This window comes from Copadichromis virginalis, linkage group LG16 (genome assembly GCF_057382275.1).
Source record: "Copadichromis virginalis isolate Kocher_CV1m ecotype Utaka linkage group LG16, C_Virginalis_male_GT1.1, whole genome shotgun sequence".
Classification (NCBI taxonomy): Eukaryota; Metazoa; Chordata; class Actinopteri; order Cichliformes; family Cichlidae; genus Copadichromis; species Copadichromis virginalis.
In genome coordinates, this window is record NC_140633.1 from 37222474 (window position 1) to 37242720 (window position 20247).

Sequence of the window (20247 nt, forward strand, 5' to 3'; positions counted from 1 at the left end):
CTTGTCTGTAAAATACTTACACAGTATAGTATATGTAGTAAAAATTTAAGGAATTTGTTCAAAGGTTTTGAGCGCATTTTGTTGCAAAATGCAACTTATTAATATATTGACATTTTATCAATATAATGAAGGGCATGATTCCAGTGAGAAACATACTGGCTTCCCTTTGAGACAGTTTTTACGGTTGAGTACAGAAGATCAATAGAAGCCATGATCACATGGTGTTACTGCGATCACCTGAAGCTCAGCAAAACCAGTGTGGTTTTGGCAGACTACCAAGCAGCTTCCAGAGGAACAAGAGGCCTGCTGTCATAGTTTAATGCAGGGAAACAAAGTGTAGAAGGTGGGCACCTAGCAGTCAAATCAATGAAAAACTCAACTGAGGCCACAGTACCTCTCCTCTCTCCTTTACCTGAGATTGACAATCCCTCCAACCTTCTTCGATTGGGACAAACAATGGCAAGAAAAAATCTAAACTTAACATAAAAATTATACATTAATAAAATCTATTGGTTTAATTAAACATGTGAAATTTTTTTGTTTTTATTTGAATTCTTGAGATGAGTCATCTTGACCAGCTATCACCGTGGCAGCTGGTAAACACTTGGGACAGCATTTAGTTTCTGTGGCTGCCAGATACGCAGACCTCAGAAAAACTAAAAAACTGTCAGCTCACGCATCACCAAAACTGTGGCCACCTGAGAGTGGCTCCCATCCCCTTCCTTTTGCAGCTGTCACTGCCAGCTGCTTCAGTGGAGGAGGCTGCCTTCATGTTTACACTGGTTGTTGTATTGGAGACAGATGTGGTAAGCATTTTTTCCATTTGTAAAAACCTTAAGGCAATGAGAAGCTCACAAAACGGCAGGAAATGGTTTGTGACACTGACTCAACAGTCGCTCGAGCAACAGAAAAACAAGAATACTCACTCTACAAACATTTTAATCAAGCACTGACATTTCTGTCATTGGCTGACGGCATTTCTAATTAACCTTTAAGTATCAGTGCGGCTACTTACCAGGTGGTCCCATCGCACATATGATCAGGATATCCGTCAGATTAATCATGGCGCAGTCCTTCAAGTCATACCAGTTCCAGTGATCAAGCCACTGGCGAAGCAGCTCCACAGGAGGTTGTGCACCATAAACCTCTCTCGCTGGCATGTTTACATCATCCACAAATACCACCTAATAGAATGTAACATTAGTATTCTTAAACTTAAACTGCATATACTAGAGAAAAACAAATTATCTGGTGTATTTAAAACTGTACGCTGCCACACTGTTTAATGCTCAATAGATCGAGTGCACACCAGCAAAGAAACAAGATGTTCAAAAATAATAAAATGTAGGTGATAAAGAGGCGCTACCATTTTTTTCCCCACTGGAGGGCCAAACACTCCTTTGCGCCGCTTATCTAGCTTGGAAATAATAATGTTTTGTGTCTGGGCAGCTGTAGTCTGGGCTGAGAAGTTGATAAACAATGGGGTGTACACATCCTTCTGTATCTTATTCAACAGGAAGTCCTAGGCAAGAGATTTGAAATATGAACACAAGTTATCATCAGATCTCAAGGTATGGGAGCATACGGTAAACAGTATATTACATTTCTTTCTTTGTTCATTATTTATTATTTGTTTATTTACCAGGAGTAATGCATCTTAATGGACATCAGTGTATCAAAAATATAAACTGTAAACATGGCAGATTACAGCAAACCTGCTAGTTTACATCTGTAGTTTCAGGGCAGGTCACATAATACTTTGTAATAAAAAAGATACACAGATATAAAGCAAGAACAAACACTAATAACACATCACACAGAAATGTGTTACTGATCAGAGATCTGGTGTTCCGTTAGTAGAAAGGGTGATGGTCACACCAACGTATTCCAGCTATTCAGTTTATTTACTTTTAGTGTAACTTATATATAAAATAAATCACCTTCCTCTCCTTTCCTGCTGATCTTCTCTATGTTATAACCAGGTATATATCACAGCCTTAACTGAAACCTTCTGTTAACCTAAAAAGTCGATATCAGAGGCACTAAGTAAAAGTTCCTCTGGATATTTACATCAAATTGGCTTAATATTTTTGACCTCGACAACAAGGTATCACACTCCAAGACATGAGACAAACAGAAATCTTGCTCTTGCACTCAGTGGAGGGTTTATACTCATAAAGGCTTTCTTTCTGGTTTATTCAAATCCTACAAGTGATTTATAAAGAACTAGGTATGTCAGTAGTAGTAATACTTCTAGAAAATTAATAACCTTGTTGATTGCCGCACACAGAAAAAACAAACAAACAAACAAAAAACACTGTGCTCATTTTCACCCCATTTTAAATTAACACACCAAAAGTACCTGTTACAAATACACCTTAAAAGGATCATTTTCAATTTTATCTGGACAAATGATTATGATAAGCTTTTTAATCTAATTAAAATTAAAAGTGGCTGTCAGTATGTATTTCATTAGAAAAAATTCTCAGTTAATCCCTGAAAATGACTCCAAAATAAATTGTGAAAAGAGGTGTCTCCCTGAGGAGAAGCTCTAAAGTAATGGTGCACAGGCTAAAACGGTAAAATCAGTGACTTTTTCAAACTGCATGAGTTTACAGAAAGGACATTTTACTAAAAGCTCAAAATAACGGGCACCCACTGAACAAATCTCCTTCTGTGTTTATATGAACAGGGAACATAGCATACATAGAGAGCTGATGCATTTTATTAGGATTTTATCTTTAGGTTCAGAGCACATCCTTAGCTTGCTTTCTGCATAAGCATATATTAAGCGGTCATATGGAGGTTGTCAAACTATTTGAATAATGAGCTGCTTAATCAAAGGGAGCGTGTGATGTGAATGATCACAAGATGCAGACAAAGTGCATCACCCTCTTCCCTAAATTATAAACCAGCAGCACCACTCGTCTGAGTCTCACCCCAGATTAGTGTGGTGCAGGTGAATTTGCTTTAAGTAGTCGGTCGAGGATACAAGTGCGGGCACGGTGCCATACATATTCACATAGTCTGAGCGTTTATCACTTGTGCCAGATTTGGGATTCTGCCACGGTCTGCTGGTTATGACATGGGACAGAGCCACTTCAGCAGGCAGGCAGACAGACAGACAGTGGAGTACAAGGCAGACTCCCCAGTGAGATGATCTCCACTCACCCCAGAGTCTGAAGTTTGAACTTGCTAATGGATGAACTAATGAAGCAAAGGAACGGAGGACGGATTAGTCCTTGATATAAATAGTCAAAGCACTGCTGAGAGATACTCTGTATTCTTCCAAGGTGGTCATTTCACACCTGGCTTCTGTAGCTGCCTCCAAATGATTGGTGTGCTCGCAGCACTTACTCTAGCCTGGGACTGCAAGTCCTACACATAAGTTTAATCATCTGAGTCAGTGATGCTATCAGTGGCACAGGCAATGTTTGTCTGTATCTGATAACAATTTATGTAAATAAAAAACAGCTTTAAAGTGGACAAGATAATAATAGCAGAACAGGGCAATGTCCCAGTTTTGTCTCAAAGTGAAAAATGTCCTAACAGACCACATCAGAGTGAGCTGATTTTCAGTGAATTTAATCAAAATTTGAATAATCTTTACCTTTTTACAATGCAATTTTTAAAAGTTACAGGCCATCAAAATACATACATATTGCCATTTTGCCAAAGCAATATGTATTACTCGTAGATGACTTATTTAACTGTTTGTACTATGTAAGATGTGGTTCTGACTGGATATTATCATCATTGTTTGTGGACATGTGACCTACTGCATCACTAAGTTAATGTCTTCTGAGCATTCATAGCTTCTTAAGTACAGGAAATAGAAAAATGCAACATTAGAGTTCTGAAAGAAATATTTAAGCTATGTAAAAAAATGCAACCAAATTAATTTTATTTACACTCCAAATGTCACAACTAACCACCTTCAATTGCAAATTAAATAGCTTTTCACAGAACTGTAGTAAAGTAGGAAACACTATTATTGCAATCCTGGATCTTTGATTGGTTTTCTGATCATTCACAAAAGAAAACTAGACAATTTTAAATCAGCTGCCCTAAAGTATATCAGGAAAGACTACTGGACCATCAGGTTGCCAGCTGTCTGTATCAGTGTTTGCAATAAAGTATAATCAAGGCATTCATTTTAAAAATTAGAGTTCAGGATGACATGTAAGAGCAAGGACATGTATGTATTTGCAGGTGAGGAGAAGAACTTGAACAGAGCCAGGTCTTAGTGTGGGTAAGAGACTGGCAGCTACAGTAAGTTCTGAATATACTGTCCAAGGGCTTTGTTAGGCAAACAGTACACTGTTGCAGTAGTCTAGGAGGGAGGTGATGAAGATATGAGTGTGGGTTTCAGTCTGAGAATGAAGGCCATTGTCTGGAGAAGTTCTTTGGGTGGTAAAGGGCAGATTTAAAGATGGATTTGACATGTGATGGGAACAAGAGAGCAGAGTCCAGGTTGACACCCAGTTCGCAGACTTCTAGAAATGTGTGTGAAATGGAACATCCACCCACATTAAGATGAAGATGAGCCACTTTTGCGGGCAAAGTTTTGAAAGCCACAACCAATAGTTCATTTTTATTGTACTTTATTTTGAAAAAGCTGGTTGAAATTCTGATGTCATTCAACCAACCGACAAAACCAGAGGAGGGAGCTAATTGGACAACTTGTAGTTGAGATACAATAGAGCATCAGTGGAAGGTCGCCATATGGTGACACAGTTGTTTTTGTTGTTGTTTGTTTTTTAGAGAAAGAGGCAAAAAGCAGCTGTTACCATATGAGTTCTACAGAGTTGCTGATCACGTCAACCATGATGGGAGACAGGGTAGGTAGGCACGACTTAACAAAGGTTGTATTAAATGACAGCTATTATAATAATGTGGACTATTAACATCTTAGATCAATTTCACATTCAAAAGTGGTTTTATTCTAAATGTAACTACAAATTAGGCACTAAGTAATGATTACATCCTTCTATTACAGCAATGTAAAAAGACTGTTCTTGTCTGACATCATTTGAACTAACAGCTTTGAGCTTCATAGAGTTTGCTATACTGTGTATATTACCTCAAATCAGTTTGCGTTAACACAAAATACTGTAGTGCTTTCGAAAGGTTCGATCTGTAAAGTAGATGTATTGCATGACTCACTGTAATGTAGACACTCTTGCCAGTGCCAGTGGGACCGATGAAAATAGTGGGTTTCTGGTGAGTGACGAGTAGCTCCATCAGTGCCATGTAGCGTACTGTGTTCTCAGTGGGAACAATGATCTCATTGAACTGCATGTCTTTGCCTATGGGGGGAGCAGCCTTTAACTTATCTGTCCAAAGCTCCCACCTGCCCGGGCCCTGACATGGAAATAATGAAAAGACGAAACTTTCATTTACGATATAAAGCTCAGTGAGTGCTGGACACATACAGTACCAGACTACTAATCACAGATAATACTATTTGATGAAATGGCCACCGGGCTTGTCAACAGTTAAACTGCTGCTTAAAGCAGGAAGGAATTGCTCTCCTCAGATCACAAGCACGAGGAATAAGAGGGTACAAGGATCACAACCTGTGTGTGTGTGTGTGTGTGTGTGTGTGTGTGTGTGTGTGTGTGTGTGTGTGTGTGTGTGTGTGTGTGTTTGTTTGTTTCATCATCTGGTATGGAACTAACCTTTTTCTAAGAAAACAATCCTTGAATGAAAAATAAAAAATTACTAAAATTTACAGCACATTAAAGCCAGATGGCGGGATGTGAAAGAGACTGCAGTATGCAACCATAAAGGTCACAGACAGACAATAAATTACTGTCCCTTTTCCCCAACAATCTCAGGGGAGGAAAGATTTATTGGTATGTCACTCCATCTAGATAACAAAACTCAGAGTTAAGTTCTTTTTTGTACATATTGTGATTATGGCAAAAACAAAACCACTGCTATCTTCAGTTTTCTTGTTTTTATTCTATTTTATTCAGGGTTAGGATTTATTCTAATCCTAAAACACTTGAAATTTATATACCAGCATCTTATAAATATCATGCACAAAAGTATCTTACCTCTTGCACTCTTACCTCTTTAACGAAGCAGTACTCGTAGAGGGTTCCCTTAGTGGGTAAGGGGAGTGTCAGCTGATTCGGTGGAGCCTCCACAGTGACCAGAATGCCATGGCGGGCTGCTGTCTCCTTACTTAAGGGGCCATTCATCACCTCTCTTACCAGAGCATCAAACTTTACTCGGCCCAAATCGTCACAGCTAGCACCCACTGACCAGATCAGGCAGAACGTAAACATGCCCTTTGTAAAAGAAAAGGAACATCATTACTGGTTTTGACTGCTCAAGCATATCAGTATGTGTAGGGTAATTGCCAATAAACCAAGTCCTGGTTTCCAAAAGAAATGCTTCCAGTTGCATTATCATTTGAAGACTGTTTATTTATCACAAACTGAAGATGTAACAATGAACTCCTTCCTAAATAAGCATGAAAGTTTAAAAAAAAAAAAAGGTTATCCAGAACTACCTGTGCACACGGTCAGAAAACCGTGAGACTCCTAACCGCTCTGTCCATGCTCCTCCCCTTCCCCCTCACACAGGGTTTCATGCTACTATTGCACTTACATACTTAAAGTAAGAGGTACCCCCTTTTAGATTCCAATCCCAAACATTACTTTATGTAAACACAACATATATTTTCATATTTATTAATCCTGAAAAGATGACTTATGTAATGAATCTATGAATTATAAAACAAATACGAACTCAAATGTAAATAAAATTCTAAAGCAGACATCTGGCGCCTACAGTATGGATATATGTTGTGGATATGATTGATGAAATCAATGGCGAAAGCTCAAAGTTCAAAAAATAATAATTACTCCTCTACTCAGGAAACTGGGGTTGTTTATGAGCTAATCACATCCCACTCACCACAAACAACATTAAAATACATTGAAAAGACAACTTTCCAAGACATTTAAAAATGTCTGATGAGAAAAACTGTGCGGAGCCACTGAGTAGTATTAATTCCTTAATCCTCGAGGAATCATCTCACTACCTGAGGCCAGGAGAAGCCCAGGACCCCTCTGCAACAGCATCTGACGATGGGTCCAAGGATTTCATTCAAATACCATGGATATGCCTCCGCAGACTGTCACTGACCCACTACCAAACTGGTCAAACTGAACATGCCTTCTCCAGATCCTGCCTGTCACATGTGCTCATGATGAATCTGCTCTAATCTGTGAAAAGCACAGGATTCCAGTGGTGGACCTGCCACTTCTATGGCAAATGCCAATTGAGCTCCATGCAGTGAGCACAGGGCCCACTAGAGGATGTCAGGCTCTGAGGCCACCTTCATGAAGTGTGTTTTTGATGGTTGGTTAGGTGAAATTCACACCAATCGCCTGCTGGAGGACATGTTTTAGGGCCCGCCTGTCTCCTGGAATGTCCTGGTGAAAGACTTCTACACCGTAGTATATTTACCCAATGAGCAGTCTTAGACGACTAAATAGACTACATATTCTGGTGGGCGTGAGAAGGTAAACAGATACCACCAGTCTAGCATAAAAATAAAAATCCCATGGACATATAGGATCTGTTCTAAAACATTTTACTAAAGAGTCATAGGTTGTGTTCATTATACTAATTTAAAGCATTCAGGCACACCAGCCCAGCTCCAAGTACTGTCCAGGTTATTAAATGAGACAAAAAACAAAATCCAAAAAGAGAGGACCTTTGTTAGAACAAAAACCCAGCAGGGGATACTGTAGGAATTGGAAATGAAGCTTAGCAGCCTCATGATAGCTCCTGCTGTTAAAAAGCTGATTAATTCAACACTTTGATAATGACTAGCTGAGAAACATAGGAGCGAGGGTTGAAAGGCATTCATCAGTGCAGTATGCCACAGGGGGATAATAGCAGTGCTTTCAAAAGACATGATTCAGAGGCAAAAAATCAATTGGAACGGGGGGGGGATGAAAGGGCTCATCTGCTAAAATTTTTCCGTTTTTTGTCGGGGCAGACCCTATTAATGCAGTAAATTTAGAAAGACAAAAGGAATATTTTCTTTTCTGTGTTATATCTGTATTGTTAACACTGAGCTACAGATTACAGAAAATAAATGCTTCCACACTTTAATACTTTAAACTACAGTATTAATTTGTATTACTCAAGTATGATTTTAGAAACAAACTGGGGTTTTTTTGTATCAAAGTAACAGCAGTATTTTTTTTCTCATTTACGTTCATGTAAGCATTTCCTTACACTTCCAAGAGCAACATCCCAGACTTACAGCGTCAACACAAAACAGAACCTGACAGTGCCAATTTTTTATGAGACATATTCTCAATTTGTATTCTGTGCATATAACAGGACTCAGATTTGCAGTACACCGCATATTTTTTAATGTGATCAAATGAGAACGGACACAATGGGGAGTCTTGGATGTTGGTTCAGTAATTCTAAGCTCTTGCGAGTTTGACTTTTTCTGTTTGTACTGTGTCATATCAACTAATTAGCCAAAATGCTGTATGCCGAATTATGCATATCAAAGAGGTACAGCGCTGCAATGACTGTAGGAAGTGAAAACTGTATATTGTGGACTGCTCTGTAAAGCCATCTTTTAGGGTTGGTCTAAAATGCTAAAAAGGTATAAAGACCTTTACTTATTTCATATGTTACTATGTTTTATATTACTTCAATAGAAAGTAGCAGCATTAGCAGCAGTAGTGTGGAAACAAACCTCCAGCCAGGAGCAAATATTTTTTTCATCCACATTCTTAATCTTTGCTTCATCCTGAAATTCATCCATCATACAGTCCATCAGATTCATGAGGGACTTCACTAGGTTGGTGTCAGACGTTGAAGACAGCTCCTAAAATCAAATTTGGAATAAGAATGATGTTTAAAAAAAAAGTCAACCAGCCTCAGAAAAAATTAATTTGTTAGTATAGAAGGCAACTATAAACATCTGAAAGTAACAGAAGCATAAAACTAAAATTACACAAAATTCATTTGCAAAAGAAATCATGCAAATGCCCCAGGCAGTTTCTGTTCAATTCCTGGCTGACTGGACCACTTGCTGCTCTAAAATCGAAGTACTGGCAACTTGAAAGTGTTTTAAAAAAAGCACCTTGGTGGCCTTTCGAATGAGCTGTAGGCAGGCTGGCAGTAGGCGGTCAAAGAGGGCAGTGATGAGGTCTTTGTGCGTAGCACTGACTGTAGGAGGCAGGGTACTGAGCCAGGACAGCATGAGAGGCCGCCAGCCAAGCATATGTGGCTCCATGTAGATCATACCACAGCGAGACACCTGCCACAATCATTTATATCACATTAGAAAATAAACATGTAAACAGTTATCCTTCATCACTCACAAGAATATTGTTCGTAAATAACATTAACTATAAACCGTCAGGCAGAATTATGATAGACTCCTTATCAGAAGACAAAGCTATACAATGCTGAAAGTAGATGTGATATAAAAATGGCAGTGGAGCAAAAAACATATACTGATAGTGCAAATTAATGCACAGTGCATTCATCACATCATTTGTAATTATTATCTAATGAAAGAGTTGCTGCCTTAAGACAGAAGTTCTCTGTAACATCCCATTAATAGCTTGGCAAAGAAGTACTAATAAAGCTAGAAGATATTATCAAAAACAGTAAATAAGTTAAGGTTTTAATAAACATACTCTTAAACAGAGAAATAAAAACTGAGGGATCAATAGTGCACAAAAGTGTTGGAAATGCACAAATTGGGAAGAGTTCACTGTGATCACAAAATGTTTGATGCCTCTTCATTCAGCGTAATGAAAGGAACAGATGCCAGGCTATAGAGTATCAAAAATAGAAGTCTGTTTAATAAAAAAAGCAGAGGCAGAAGCTATTCTCTCAAGACATCTATGCATTTGAAGCACATCCTTTGTTTATGCCTCACAACAAATAACCAAAGAATATATACTGCAAGAAAACTACAGGTACACAAGGACTGCAGGTTATTTCAAATGGAAGAGAGAGGTGTGTCACCCCTGTGATCTCTTGTTTTGACGATTGACAGATTACGCACCCTATAGCACACATTTCCTTTAGCACCTTTGAAATTACACAGTGGAGGGTGGAAACGGTGAGGAGGAGGTTGGGGAGGATGCTATCTCAAGTGTTATGCCCTCCTGATAAATGTCACTGTGGCTTCGTAAAGAAATGTGGCTTATGTTAGCGCATGGCTGTCTAGAGTCTCCCAAAGCCAATAGCAGAGGTGGCCGTATAAATAACAACAGTGCAAACAGAAAAGTAGCATTCGAAGACTGAATACCTCTGCAAAGGCTCAAAATACCACAGCATGCATGAACCGAGAGCCTGAACCTCGTTTAGAGTGTGTTTGTCTATCTTGAAAATTACGTCTGAGAACCGTTTTTATTTGTATAAATGTATTCACCAGGACATGGAATGGGTGAATACATATATCTGTTCAGATTTTCAGTAATTCTGCAAACAGAGAAGATCAACCAGTCAAATAACCCCCACTGATGTTGTTAATATGACATTTCAAAATGGCAGAAAAAGGCAGAAAAGGGGGCTGAATTCCCAAGAATAAAATTCTTCACAGTCCCACAACAAAACAGAAACATCTGTCATTCTAATTATTGAAACATTAAAAAAAAGAGAATTTCAATAGAACAAAAAAAAAATTCCCAATAAACAAACCCAGAGACCGCAGAGGTCGAGTCCTCTAAAACAGGCTTTTGACCAGAGTATTCATGAATGACTGAACTTCAAGGTGGCCTCACTATTTATAGTTCTGTCGTTATTTATCTTGTGCTTGGCTTTGGTTCAGGACCTCGGTTCATCTTCTGCCTGAAATAAGCTGTTTTAGCTTAAGACCACCTTACCGTCAAGGCTTTCTTCAGATTGAAGGCACAGCTGTGTGCCATGATAGAGGTATCTGCACTCATTGACATCATACAGAGCCACAAGTAGAACCTGCCTGATAGCCAGATTAAATTAAAGGAATCTCTCACCGTGGCTGGAGATGCCACCTCCAGGTCCATGGGTTCAAAGATGAGGCTCATTTGTGGTGACATTTGAATGATCTCACCGCTCATCAGACACAACTTCTTGTTGTCATCAAGTACTGTGTTCATGTTCTCGATCCACACAGCATCCACTGGACCATCAAAGATGAGCCATTTTCTGTCAGGGCTCTGAGACACACAAGGAATATGAAATTCATACCATAAGAAATCATTTCAACACAACTGAAGCTAAATTGTTAAGCTGTGAGGTCAAAACATAAAGTAAGGTTACGATTATTAACCACAATCATGAGCTGCTTGCTTGCCAGCAGTATGTTGATATATTCATCAGAAGACCATTTATGAGTGCAGTGACTCTGTATAACACTGAAGTTATGCAGTGTTGTACAGTGAAATATAAAGCCTTTAAAAATGACTGTTTAGTACAACCAACAGAAGTTTAGTGATGTGTAAAATCATTCTGGTGACTCTGTAAGTTTTATATTTTTGTAGTATCTTCATTTTTGCAGTTTATAGATGATCCCTGCACACTCATCTCACAGCCAGCTACAGTCAGAGATCAGTATGAAATGTCCAGCTCATTTTGAAAATAGCTGTTACTCACTCTGTTGCTGGAAAAAAAAAAGTCAACAGCTCTCAGCATCCAAAGAGTCGCAGATGTACTCAACCTGCAGTTATTTATTTTAGTCTGTGAGAAGAGTTGAAGTATCAAAATAACAGCTAAGATAGCGAGGTAATTCGGTCTGTCCTGCCTGTGCACAGATTAGCAAGCACATATACACCTTCAGTCCGAATGCATGTTGCCCAGTTGCACCAACAGGTTGTGTGGGCTTTACCTGTATGTCGTGTATGCCGTGCATGAAGCATGGCGATCTGGAAACTTTGGTAATCAACAAATTTAACAACAAAACAAATATTCAAAATAAAGTTTGAGGATCATGCACATTAAGGAATTTTCCCAGAAGAAAATGCAAAGAAGGTGGGCGTGGTCTGAAAATATCAGAGAAACCAGGAAAAACACGAGTGTTGATAATTATGATGTTCAGGGTTAGAAAAAATGTGTTTAAAGGTTTGTGAAAAGAGTGCATGTCTTACAACTTTATGTGCCAGTATTGCCCACATACTGCACACTGAAATCATTGTGCATACGTCCAAGGTCACAACTGAACTCCTGTGAATTACAATGTAAGTGAAGAATGTCTGCTAAATAAATGAAATTAACACCCACATTGTCATAATGGGGGCTGACAACAAGTGTCAATTCTCCAGTTAAATGGGCTGGCAAGAGCTGTACTTTAAATTGATTTGTTATAATATAAACAAATGGAGATGCCTGGGCCTGGGCCATCTGGTGCTTGTGAGGGAAGTGAACATGCAGTAATTTAATGATCTGGGGGAAAAAAAAAAAAAAAAGCATTTTGTATGCAGAAATTTAATACACTACAACGCAGTTTACTCCAGATTAGTGCACATGAAATGAGTTTAGTAAAATGTGTTGCAGGAAAAGAGAGCAAAAACAACGGAAGACCACTGTCTGCAGAAGAAAATGACTTTAAAAAAGCTAGATTTGTTTTCTGTTTTGTTTGCATCAGTATATAATGTTACTCCTTACAATTTGTAATATGACAGCTTTATATACTAACACTTTTTTTAAATGACAACTTAATTTGGAAACACTGAGAATAAAGGGAAGAAATGATTTTCCATTAGGACATGCCTCTAGTGCAGCCTGTAAATTGTCTGCCTGTGTGTGTCTAGTGTGTGTGTGTGTGTGTGTGTCACAATGAAAGAGAGTTATTAAAGACCTAATTTTAACAAGACAGCCGAATGTTTCTCTTGTTTACCTGCCACTGAAGCCTTTCTTTCTACTAGCTTGCAATTAATTGGAATGTCATGCCTATTGTATAAAGATCCGTCAAAACTCATTAACTGAGGGTGAGCAGACAATAATGTATCTCGATCTCATCTTATTCCTGCACAGCTACCAACAGTAGGTGGATGCACATAGGACATTTGGTCCAACTGTACCACAATTACCATGTGCTTTAAAGTTTTACCTTGCAGGGGGAGTGCAACAGCAGTTTCCTGCTTTCCTGATTCAGTTCTGAATTACTCATTACGAACAAAGCATATGCTGTATTGCCGCCTGCCTCGCAATAAAGTCAGAATAATCTACACTGGCAAACATTCCCATTCAAAATTTTTATTTATCTGCACGAAGACAAACAAATAATAAATAATTTTTTTATTATTTTTTTTACTTTTAACTGATACAAAGTTGTTCCAAAAACATTTTTATGAGCTGACAGATAAGTGCAATAATGTTACAGAAATGCTAAAATTATGCGGCAATAAAGTATAGTCAATTTCTACTCCACAAAGAAAACATCCTTGCAGGATGATGTTGCTTGGATCCAGGGACGAGAAAGAGACAGCTAGTCCAGTAGTTCATGAATTTCAAAAAGCTTACTCGACCTTTAACAGTTTAATCACAGTTCTGCACTATCTGCAGAATATATTTAAACTGCAAGCACTAAAATCACATGCATAAAACTGCTAATTATATTCTCAACAGAAAAGCATTTTGTCCAAAAAGAAAAGCAACAGAAAAAAAGGATTTAGTGTACACTTGTTCTGCCCAGTTCCATTTTCATACTTTTATAGTTGGACCCTGATATAATAGCTGTGCATGACTAACTGTTAAAAATAATTCTTATTTATCTCATATCTGAAACAAGCATCCACCACTGGGAGAGGAAAAATATGATGCAAAATAGAAAAAAGGATTCACTATAACCCTGTTTAGAGCACAGTTAGCATAGCAAAGGGTCAGCTGATTTTGATGTTTTGGTGCTCAGATACCTGTAGTAATAGCAGTAGTAGTAAGTACTAGTAGAGTTGCTTTAACTTTTTGACTCATTGACTGTTTCTGACCTGAAATTTCTGATGATCTCCTGCTAGTACTCTGCAGGCTTTTGCAAACCATTCATAGGCAGCAGTCTTACCTGGGAGGCAGCGAAGGATCTGTAGCTGACAGCAAGGATGCCATCAGACCACTCGTGAGAGACAGGGTCAAACTGGCCGTACAGCTGGCCCATGGTAATGGATTTGGGATTGATTACTGTGATCTGTACCTGGTTCTCATCCATCAGACCCTGATATAACAACACAAAAAAGCCATGTGTGCAAAGAGATATTCTTACTGGGAAAAACAAAAGGTGTCCAGACAAATACAAATCAGACAAACGTGAGCCACATGATTATACATAAGATGACTGCACTCCGTAGTTGAGGCAAAAACAGACTAAATGTGTTTCTATGACACTCATTTGACCAACCTGTCTTTGCCTTGACACATAAATTGCTTACAAAATTACTGCCAGTATGACAGGATTCGTGCTAACTGAAGAAGAGAAGCAAAACCTGCTTCAAATGGCACTTCAGATAGGATGTCAGTTTGAGTTAAAAACTGCTGGAGGAAAAAAACAAAAAACAAAAATGGAGCGTGAGGGGAGGGAGGCTGGACATGATCAGTGGATGTGCAGCGACAAGGATGACGATGATAAATGTGGCATTCCCAGGCGCTCCATCAGCAAGCCTTCATCTGTCTCCTTGGTGGGATGCCTCTCAGCCCTCTCAGCCATGTAAATACAACAAGCCAGTTCTGGTCCTTTCTGGGAGATCGATAACTACTAAACAAAGACTACAGCTCTGACAAAGTGGATGGATGTGTTTACTTGGGACAATCATGTAGCTCAGATAAGCCTTGAATATTGCATGTAAGACATATTTTTACTTGACACAAAGGGCTAGGTTTTGTTTTTTTCTTTCACAGATTAAATTTATGTATTAAGGACTCAGGTAGCACTATTAAAAACTACTAACTCTGCTTTGTCAGCCACTTAAAAATAAGCTTTGTTTTCCGTTTCTTTCAGAACATGATATGTGAACATATTAAATGCCATTCAACCTAAGGCCAAGTGCCACTTTTAACCACTTATGCTGTTGTTGCCATTATCATGACTCTTATTCAACCACTCAAACCACCCCGTTAAGTCCAAGTGTCAATAGAGTGCAAATAGAGCTGGGACTTTCTATTTTACAATCCACTGGTTAGATTTTTAGATTTAAAACAACATCTCACCTTCTTAAAAACGTCATGAAGGGCAGCTGCCAGCACACGGTAAGCACTGGTCTTTCCACCAAACGGTTCACCCACTAACATGAAGCCATGTCTCACTATCATCATCTCAAAGATTTGCAGGATTTTCTCAGCAAAGAATTCTGTGACTTGAAGGTTCATTTGCCGGCAGTTATCCTCAATGGCCTCCAGTAGAACATTGTAGTCACGTTTTGGGAGTTTGACTCCCGGAAAGAGGTCAGAGGTGATACCCTGATATGAAAAATGAGAATTGGTAGAGAATACTGGAGTGGAATGATGGAACATACTGTATATACAGGGAGTGCAGAATTATTAGGCAAATGAGTATTTTGTCCACATCATCCTCTTCATGCATGTTGTCTTACTCCAAGCTGTATAGGCTCGAAAGCCTACTACCAATTAAGCATATTAGGTGATGTGCATCTCTGTAATGAGAAGGGGTGTGGTCTAATGACATCAACACCCTATATCAGGTGTGCATAATTATTAGGCAACTTCCTTTCCTTTGGCAAAATGGGTCAAAAGAAGGACTTGACAGGCTCAGAAAAGTCAAAAATAGTGAGATATCTTGCAGAGGGATGCAGCAGTCTCAAAATTGCAAAGCTTCTGAAGCGTGATCATCGACCAATCAAGCGTTTCATTCAAAATAGTCAACAGGGTCGCAAGAAGCGTGTGGAAAAACCAAGGCGCAAAATAACTGCCTATGAACTGAGAAAAGTCAAGCGTGCAGCTGCCAAGATGCCACTTGCCACCAGTTTGGCCATATTTCAGAGCTGCAACATCACTGGAGTGCCCAAAAGCACAAGGTGTGCAATACTCAGAGACATGGCCAAGGTAAGAAAGGCTGAAAGACGACCACCACTGAACAAGACACACAAGCTGAAACGTCAAGACTGGGCCAAGAAATATCTCAAGACTGGTTTTTCTAAGGTTTTATGGACTGATGAAATGAGAGTGAGTCTTGATGGGCCAGATGGATGGGCCCGTGGCTGGATTGGTAAAGGGCAGAGAGCTCCAGTCCGACTCAGACGCCAGCAAGGTGGAGGTGGAGTACTGGTTTGGGCTGGTATCATCAAAGATGAGCTTGTGGGGCCTTTTCGGGTTGAGGATGGAGTCAAGCTCAACTCCCAGTCCTACTGCCAGTTTCTGGAAGACACCTTCTTCAATCAGTGGTACAGGAAGAAGTCTGCATCCTTCAAGAAAAACGTGATTTTCATGCAGGACAATGCTCCATCACACGCGTCCAAGTACTCCACAGCGTGGCTGGCAAGAAAGGGTATAAAAGAAGAAAAACTAATGACATGGCCACCTTGTTCACCTGATCTGAACCCCATTGAGAACCTGTGGTCCATCATCAAATGTGAGATTTACAAGGAGGGAAAACAGTACACCTCTCTGAACAGTGTCTGGGAGGCTGTGGTTGCTGCTGCACGCAATGTTGATGGTGAACAGATCAAAACACTGACAGAATCCATGGATGGCAGGCTTTTGAGTGTCCTTGCAAAGAAAGGTGGCTATATTGGTCGCTGATTTGTTTTTGTTTTGTTTTTGAATGTCAGAAATGTATATTTGTGAATGTGGAGATGTTACTGGTAAAAATAAATAATTGAAATGGGTATATATTTGTTTTTTGTTAAGTTGCCTAATAATTATGCACAGTAATAGTCAGCTGCACACACAGATATCCCCCTAAAATAGCTAAAACTAAAAACAAACTAAAAACTACTTCCAAAAACATTCAGCTTTGATATTAATGAGTTTTTTGGGTTCATTGAGAACATGGTTGTTGTTCAATAATAAAATTATTCCTCAAAAATACAATTTGCCTAATAATTCTGCACTCCCTGTACAGATCCTTACATACTAACCACAACATACAACGGCAACACACATTGACTTTGATGTTTGGACTGAGGACAAATGATAGACACATAAATATTCGTTCACTCATGCAAACACACGTATAACCCAGTCAGATGTTCTGACTGGTGCTTAAATTGTCCTTGTGCATCATGGGTTCAAATGAACTGACTGGAATTAACTTGAGCTGACATCAGTTGATGTGAACGACTCCATTTATCAAGTCGAGCAGAGCTCCACACACCTCAAATAGCTGCAGATCGTGGTCCAGGAATTTGGGCAGATTGACATCAATAATGGATCTCAGCAACAGGGTGTCTTCATTCTCCTCTGGAAAGGTGAGCTGTGGTAAAACAAACAACTCTGAGGTGAAGAGAAGAGAATCAGACAAGGCACCATTCTGAGCATAAATGTAAAGAGCTAAACACCACAACAGTGGAAAAGGATGAAGATATGTAATGCATAGAAAAACAATATTTGCCATATTTGCCAAAAATAGAAATCAGCAGCTGTTGCTAGGGAACTCACAAAACACATTTCCATATGAAAAAACAAAACAAAAAAACCTAAATTTTAAAAGACAGGCTTAATTTTTCTGCTATGCTTGTACAGAACCCGATGATAAAATTCTCAGTATGCATAAGGTCACTATGACTCACATCCCTCTCTTTCACAAATTACAGTACTCTGCAAAACAGTTTGTCATGTTGTTTTTCTGAAATGCACCGATATGAGCCAGTCCTCAGACTCTTGTGTTTAAAAGATTGCTCCTGGGGAAAAATAGATTAAAAAATAATACCCCAGAAACACCAACTTATAACCCAACCTGACTTAAAACTTACTTCTGGTGCATTAAAAATGTAAGTAAATCTCTTTTAGGGTGAAGCAATTCCTTACACTCAGCTATGTGAGTGGTTGCCTTTTAAGTTGCTCAGCACCACTTTTATCAGGAAAGACTGAGCAAGAGCTGAGAAATGTTGCACACCCCAATTATGCTTTCCTTACTTTTGGGTCCTTTAGTTCAACCACTGCAGTCTAGCAGTTTAACAGCTGACAGTGAAATCTGGTTATTTTTTGGAGCTCAATTAACAGATGTCCCCTAAACACTGTTGCCTTGAGAATAGGGCAGTTTTGAGGATACACACACTGAACATGTGTGCTGCTCCTAATAAAAAGCACACAGAAGTGAGCTTGAGGAACAGAGCTAACGTTGCCTGCTTACATTCAAACCATTTTGCTCTCTGCTGCTCGAAGCTCGTCCCGGATCGGTGATCCCTCCCCTGCCCCTCTAATTAAGAACACAGTCTCCCTTCATATGAGCGTGAATCTGTTTTCACGTACCTTAAGGTTTCCAGCAGCAGTTAGCACAGACTTGACAGCTCTCATACCATAGTCATAGTGGTGCTGTGAGGAGAGCTGCTCAGAGCAGAGTCGATAAGTAGCCACTATTTTCACTGACAAGGGTCGCGCACTAACAAAACCACATGAGTAGAGGACAATCTCTGCAATCATTGCGTAGTCTGGTACCATCATGGCGACAGTCCTGAACAGAGCCTGGTATGAAACCAAAAAAATTAGTTAAAGATGTACTAAATGAAAACATGATTTAAGGCTCAAAAGATTCTGAGCTGAAGTAGTAGAAGAGAGAAACATAAAACAATCAAATCTAATTTGAGCTAATTTTAGAAGACAGCACCATTTCCTAAATTACCAGAAAAAAAAGAATCAGATTTTGAACAATTAAAACAGGAACAGTGACAAGAACTGATACTGTACCTTAAGGTTGTCTGGTAGCTCAGACCGTCCAGCATAGCCAGGATTCATAGTGATGAACACAGCGCAAGAGGGATCCAGTTTAAGCTCAGTCCCTTCAAACATCAACATCTCGGTGTGGGCAGCAATTCCTGGGGGCACGAGTGCAGTTAGAAACAATATAGTCAGCTACAAATGGATTTTTGATTCAATCCAACTGCTGATTTAGGGAATTTCCTAACAGCACATTTCCATAAGTGGCACATATAAACATGAATTGATATACCGGTACTAACATTTGCGGCAGCAGGCTAAGAAACTCAATAATCTGTCAACTTAGCACGATTCCAGTAATAAAAGTTAACAATACTGACTTCGACTGGCACTAAGGTGCCAGTGGGGGCGACGGGGGAGGACAACTTGGAAACAGATAGGGATAGCAGTATGCTATAACAGTAGCTTTTAGGCACGAACAGAACAGCACAGCTCTGTTGGCCTTAGTTGCATCTCTGCACGTACAGTAGTTGCCAAAAAAGAGAGAGAAACCAGTTTATTTAGATAGACTATGCTGTATACTCTAATGTGTAATAAATAAATGGTAAAAGGTAAAACAGGTAAAAGTTATAATTTGGTTCTTTAGAATTTTAGGTTTGTTTAGCTGGTTTTATGTGTGTGAAATGGTTAATGGCAACAGCAGGCTAATAACATTACAGATTATCCAACTTAAAGTTATAGCATCTGTGTAAAAAAAATAAAAAAATAAAAAATACTCCCATGGTTTAAAACAAATCCTGCGTAGGCCAGACAAGTTCAAGGGAATTTTATTTGGTCCAAAATCTGACATAATAGGAAACAACGAAAAGCTCTATGTTTATGTACGACTGTTAAAACAAGCATCTTAACATCTGTTAATTAACCAAAACCTACTAACATTTAATTTTTTTCTGGGAGAAATTCTGGGCATCGCCAGTGTTAGTGTGCTTTGTAGAAAAGCCTGCTTTTTCACTGCTGAGATTATGTCAAATTTGTTTCAGGTGTGCTACCAACTTTCTTAAAGATCAAAGGGAGAGAAAGGCACAAATACAAACCTCTCTGTATTGTGAGAATCTGTTGCGCCACCACAGAGAGCACCTCCAAGTCAATGCGGTTAAACTCATCAAAGCAGGCCCAAGCTCCACAGGACAAGAGGCCCTGATCGCGCGCGCACACACACACACACACACACACACACACACACACACACACACACACACTTAAATAAATAAGCATTACTTCTTATCCAAACTATTTTTTGGATCAGCGTGGAAAAAAATGTGTGTAAGGAGTTATATTATTCTGATCATTTCTAATTACATGACACTGATCCGCCGCAGAGGCGCTGTGGGTCACTGAGGCGGCCTTGCTGGCCTATTAGTGTGGTGCTATTGTTATAAGGAT

At 39.2% G+C, this 20247-nt stretch overlaps 1 protein-coding gene across 2 annotated transcripts in view; it reads right to left on the reverse strand.

The window, feature by feature from the left end:
- Nucleotides 1–20247, reverse strand: part of dnah7 (dynein, axonemal, heavy chain 7) — a 76765-nt gene that overhangs the window by 33661 nt on the left and 22857 nt on the right. The window contains exons 26-38 of one of the 2 annotated variants that reach the window (XM_085434660.1): nucleotides 19899–20001; nucleotides 18835–18962; nucleotides 18400–18612; nucleotides 17303–17401; nucleotides 15181–15429; nucleotides 14042–14191; nucleotides 11022–11204; nucleotides 9134–9310; nucleotides 8744–8875; nucleotides 6078–6299; nucleotides 5167–5364; nucleotides 1367–1522; nucleotides 1016–1184 (exon numbers count right to left, since the gene is read on the reverse strand). In XM_085434660.1, coding sequence (XP_085290786.1) covers nucleotides 1016–1184; nucleotides 1367–1522; nucleotides 5167–5364; nucleotides 6078–6299; nucleotides 8744–8875; nucleotides 9134–9310; nucleotides 11022–11204; nucleotides 14042–14191; nucleotides 15181–15429; nucleotides 17303–17401; nucleotides 18400–18612; nucleotides 18835–18962; nucleotides 19899–20001 — 2179 coding nt within the window. The remainder of the gene's footprint in view (nucleotides 1–1015; nucleotides 1185–1366; nucleotides 1523–5166; nucleotides 5365–6077; nucleotides 6300–8743; nucleotides 8876–9133; nucleotides 9311–11021; nucleotides 11205–14041; nucleotides 14192–15180; nucleotides 15430–17302; nucleotides 17402–18399; nucleotides 18613–18834; nucleotides 18963–19898; nucleotides 20002–20247) is intronic. The other variant, XM_085434661.1, reaches the window with a different exon arrangement.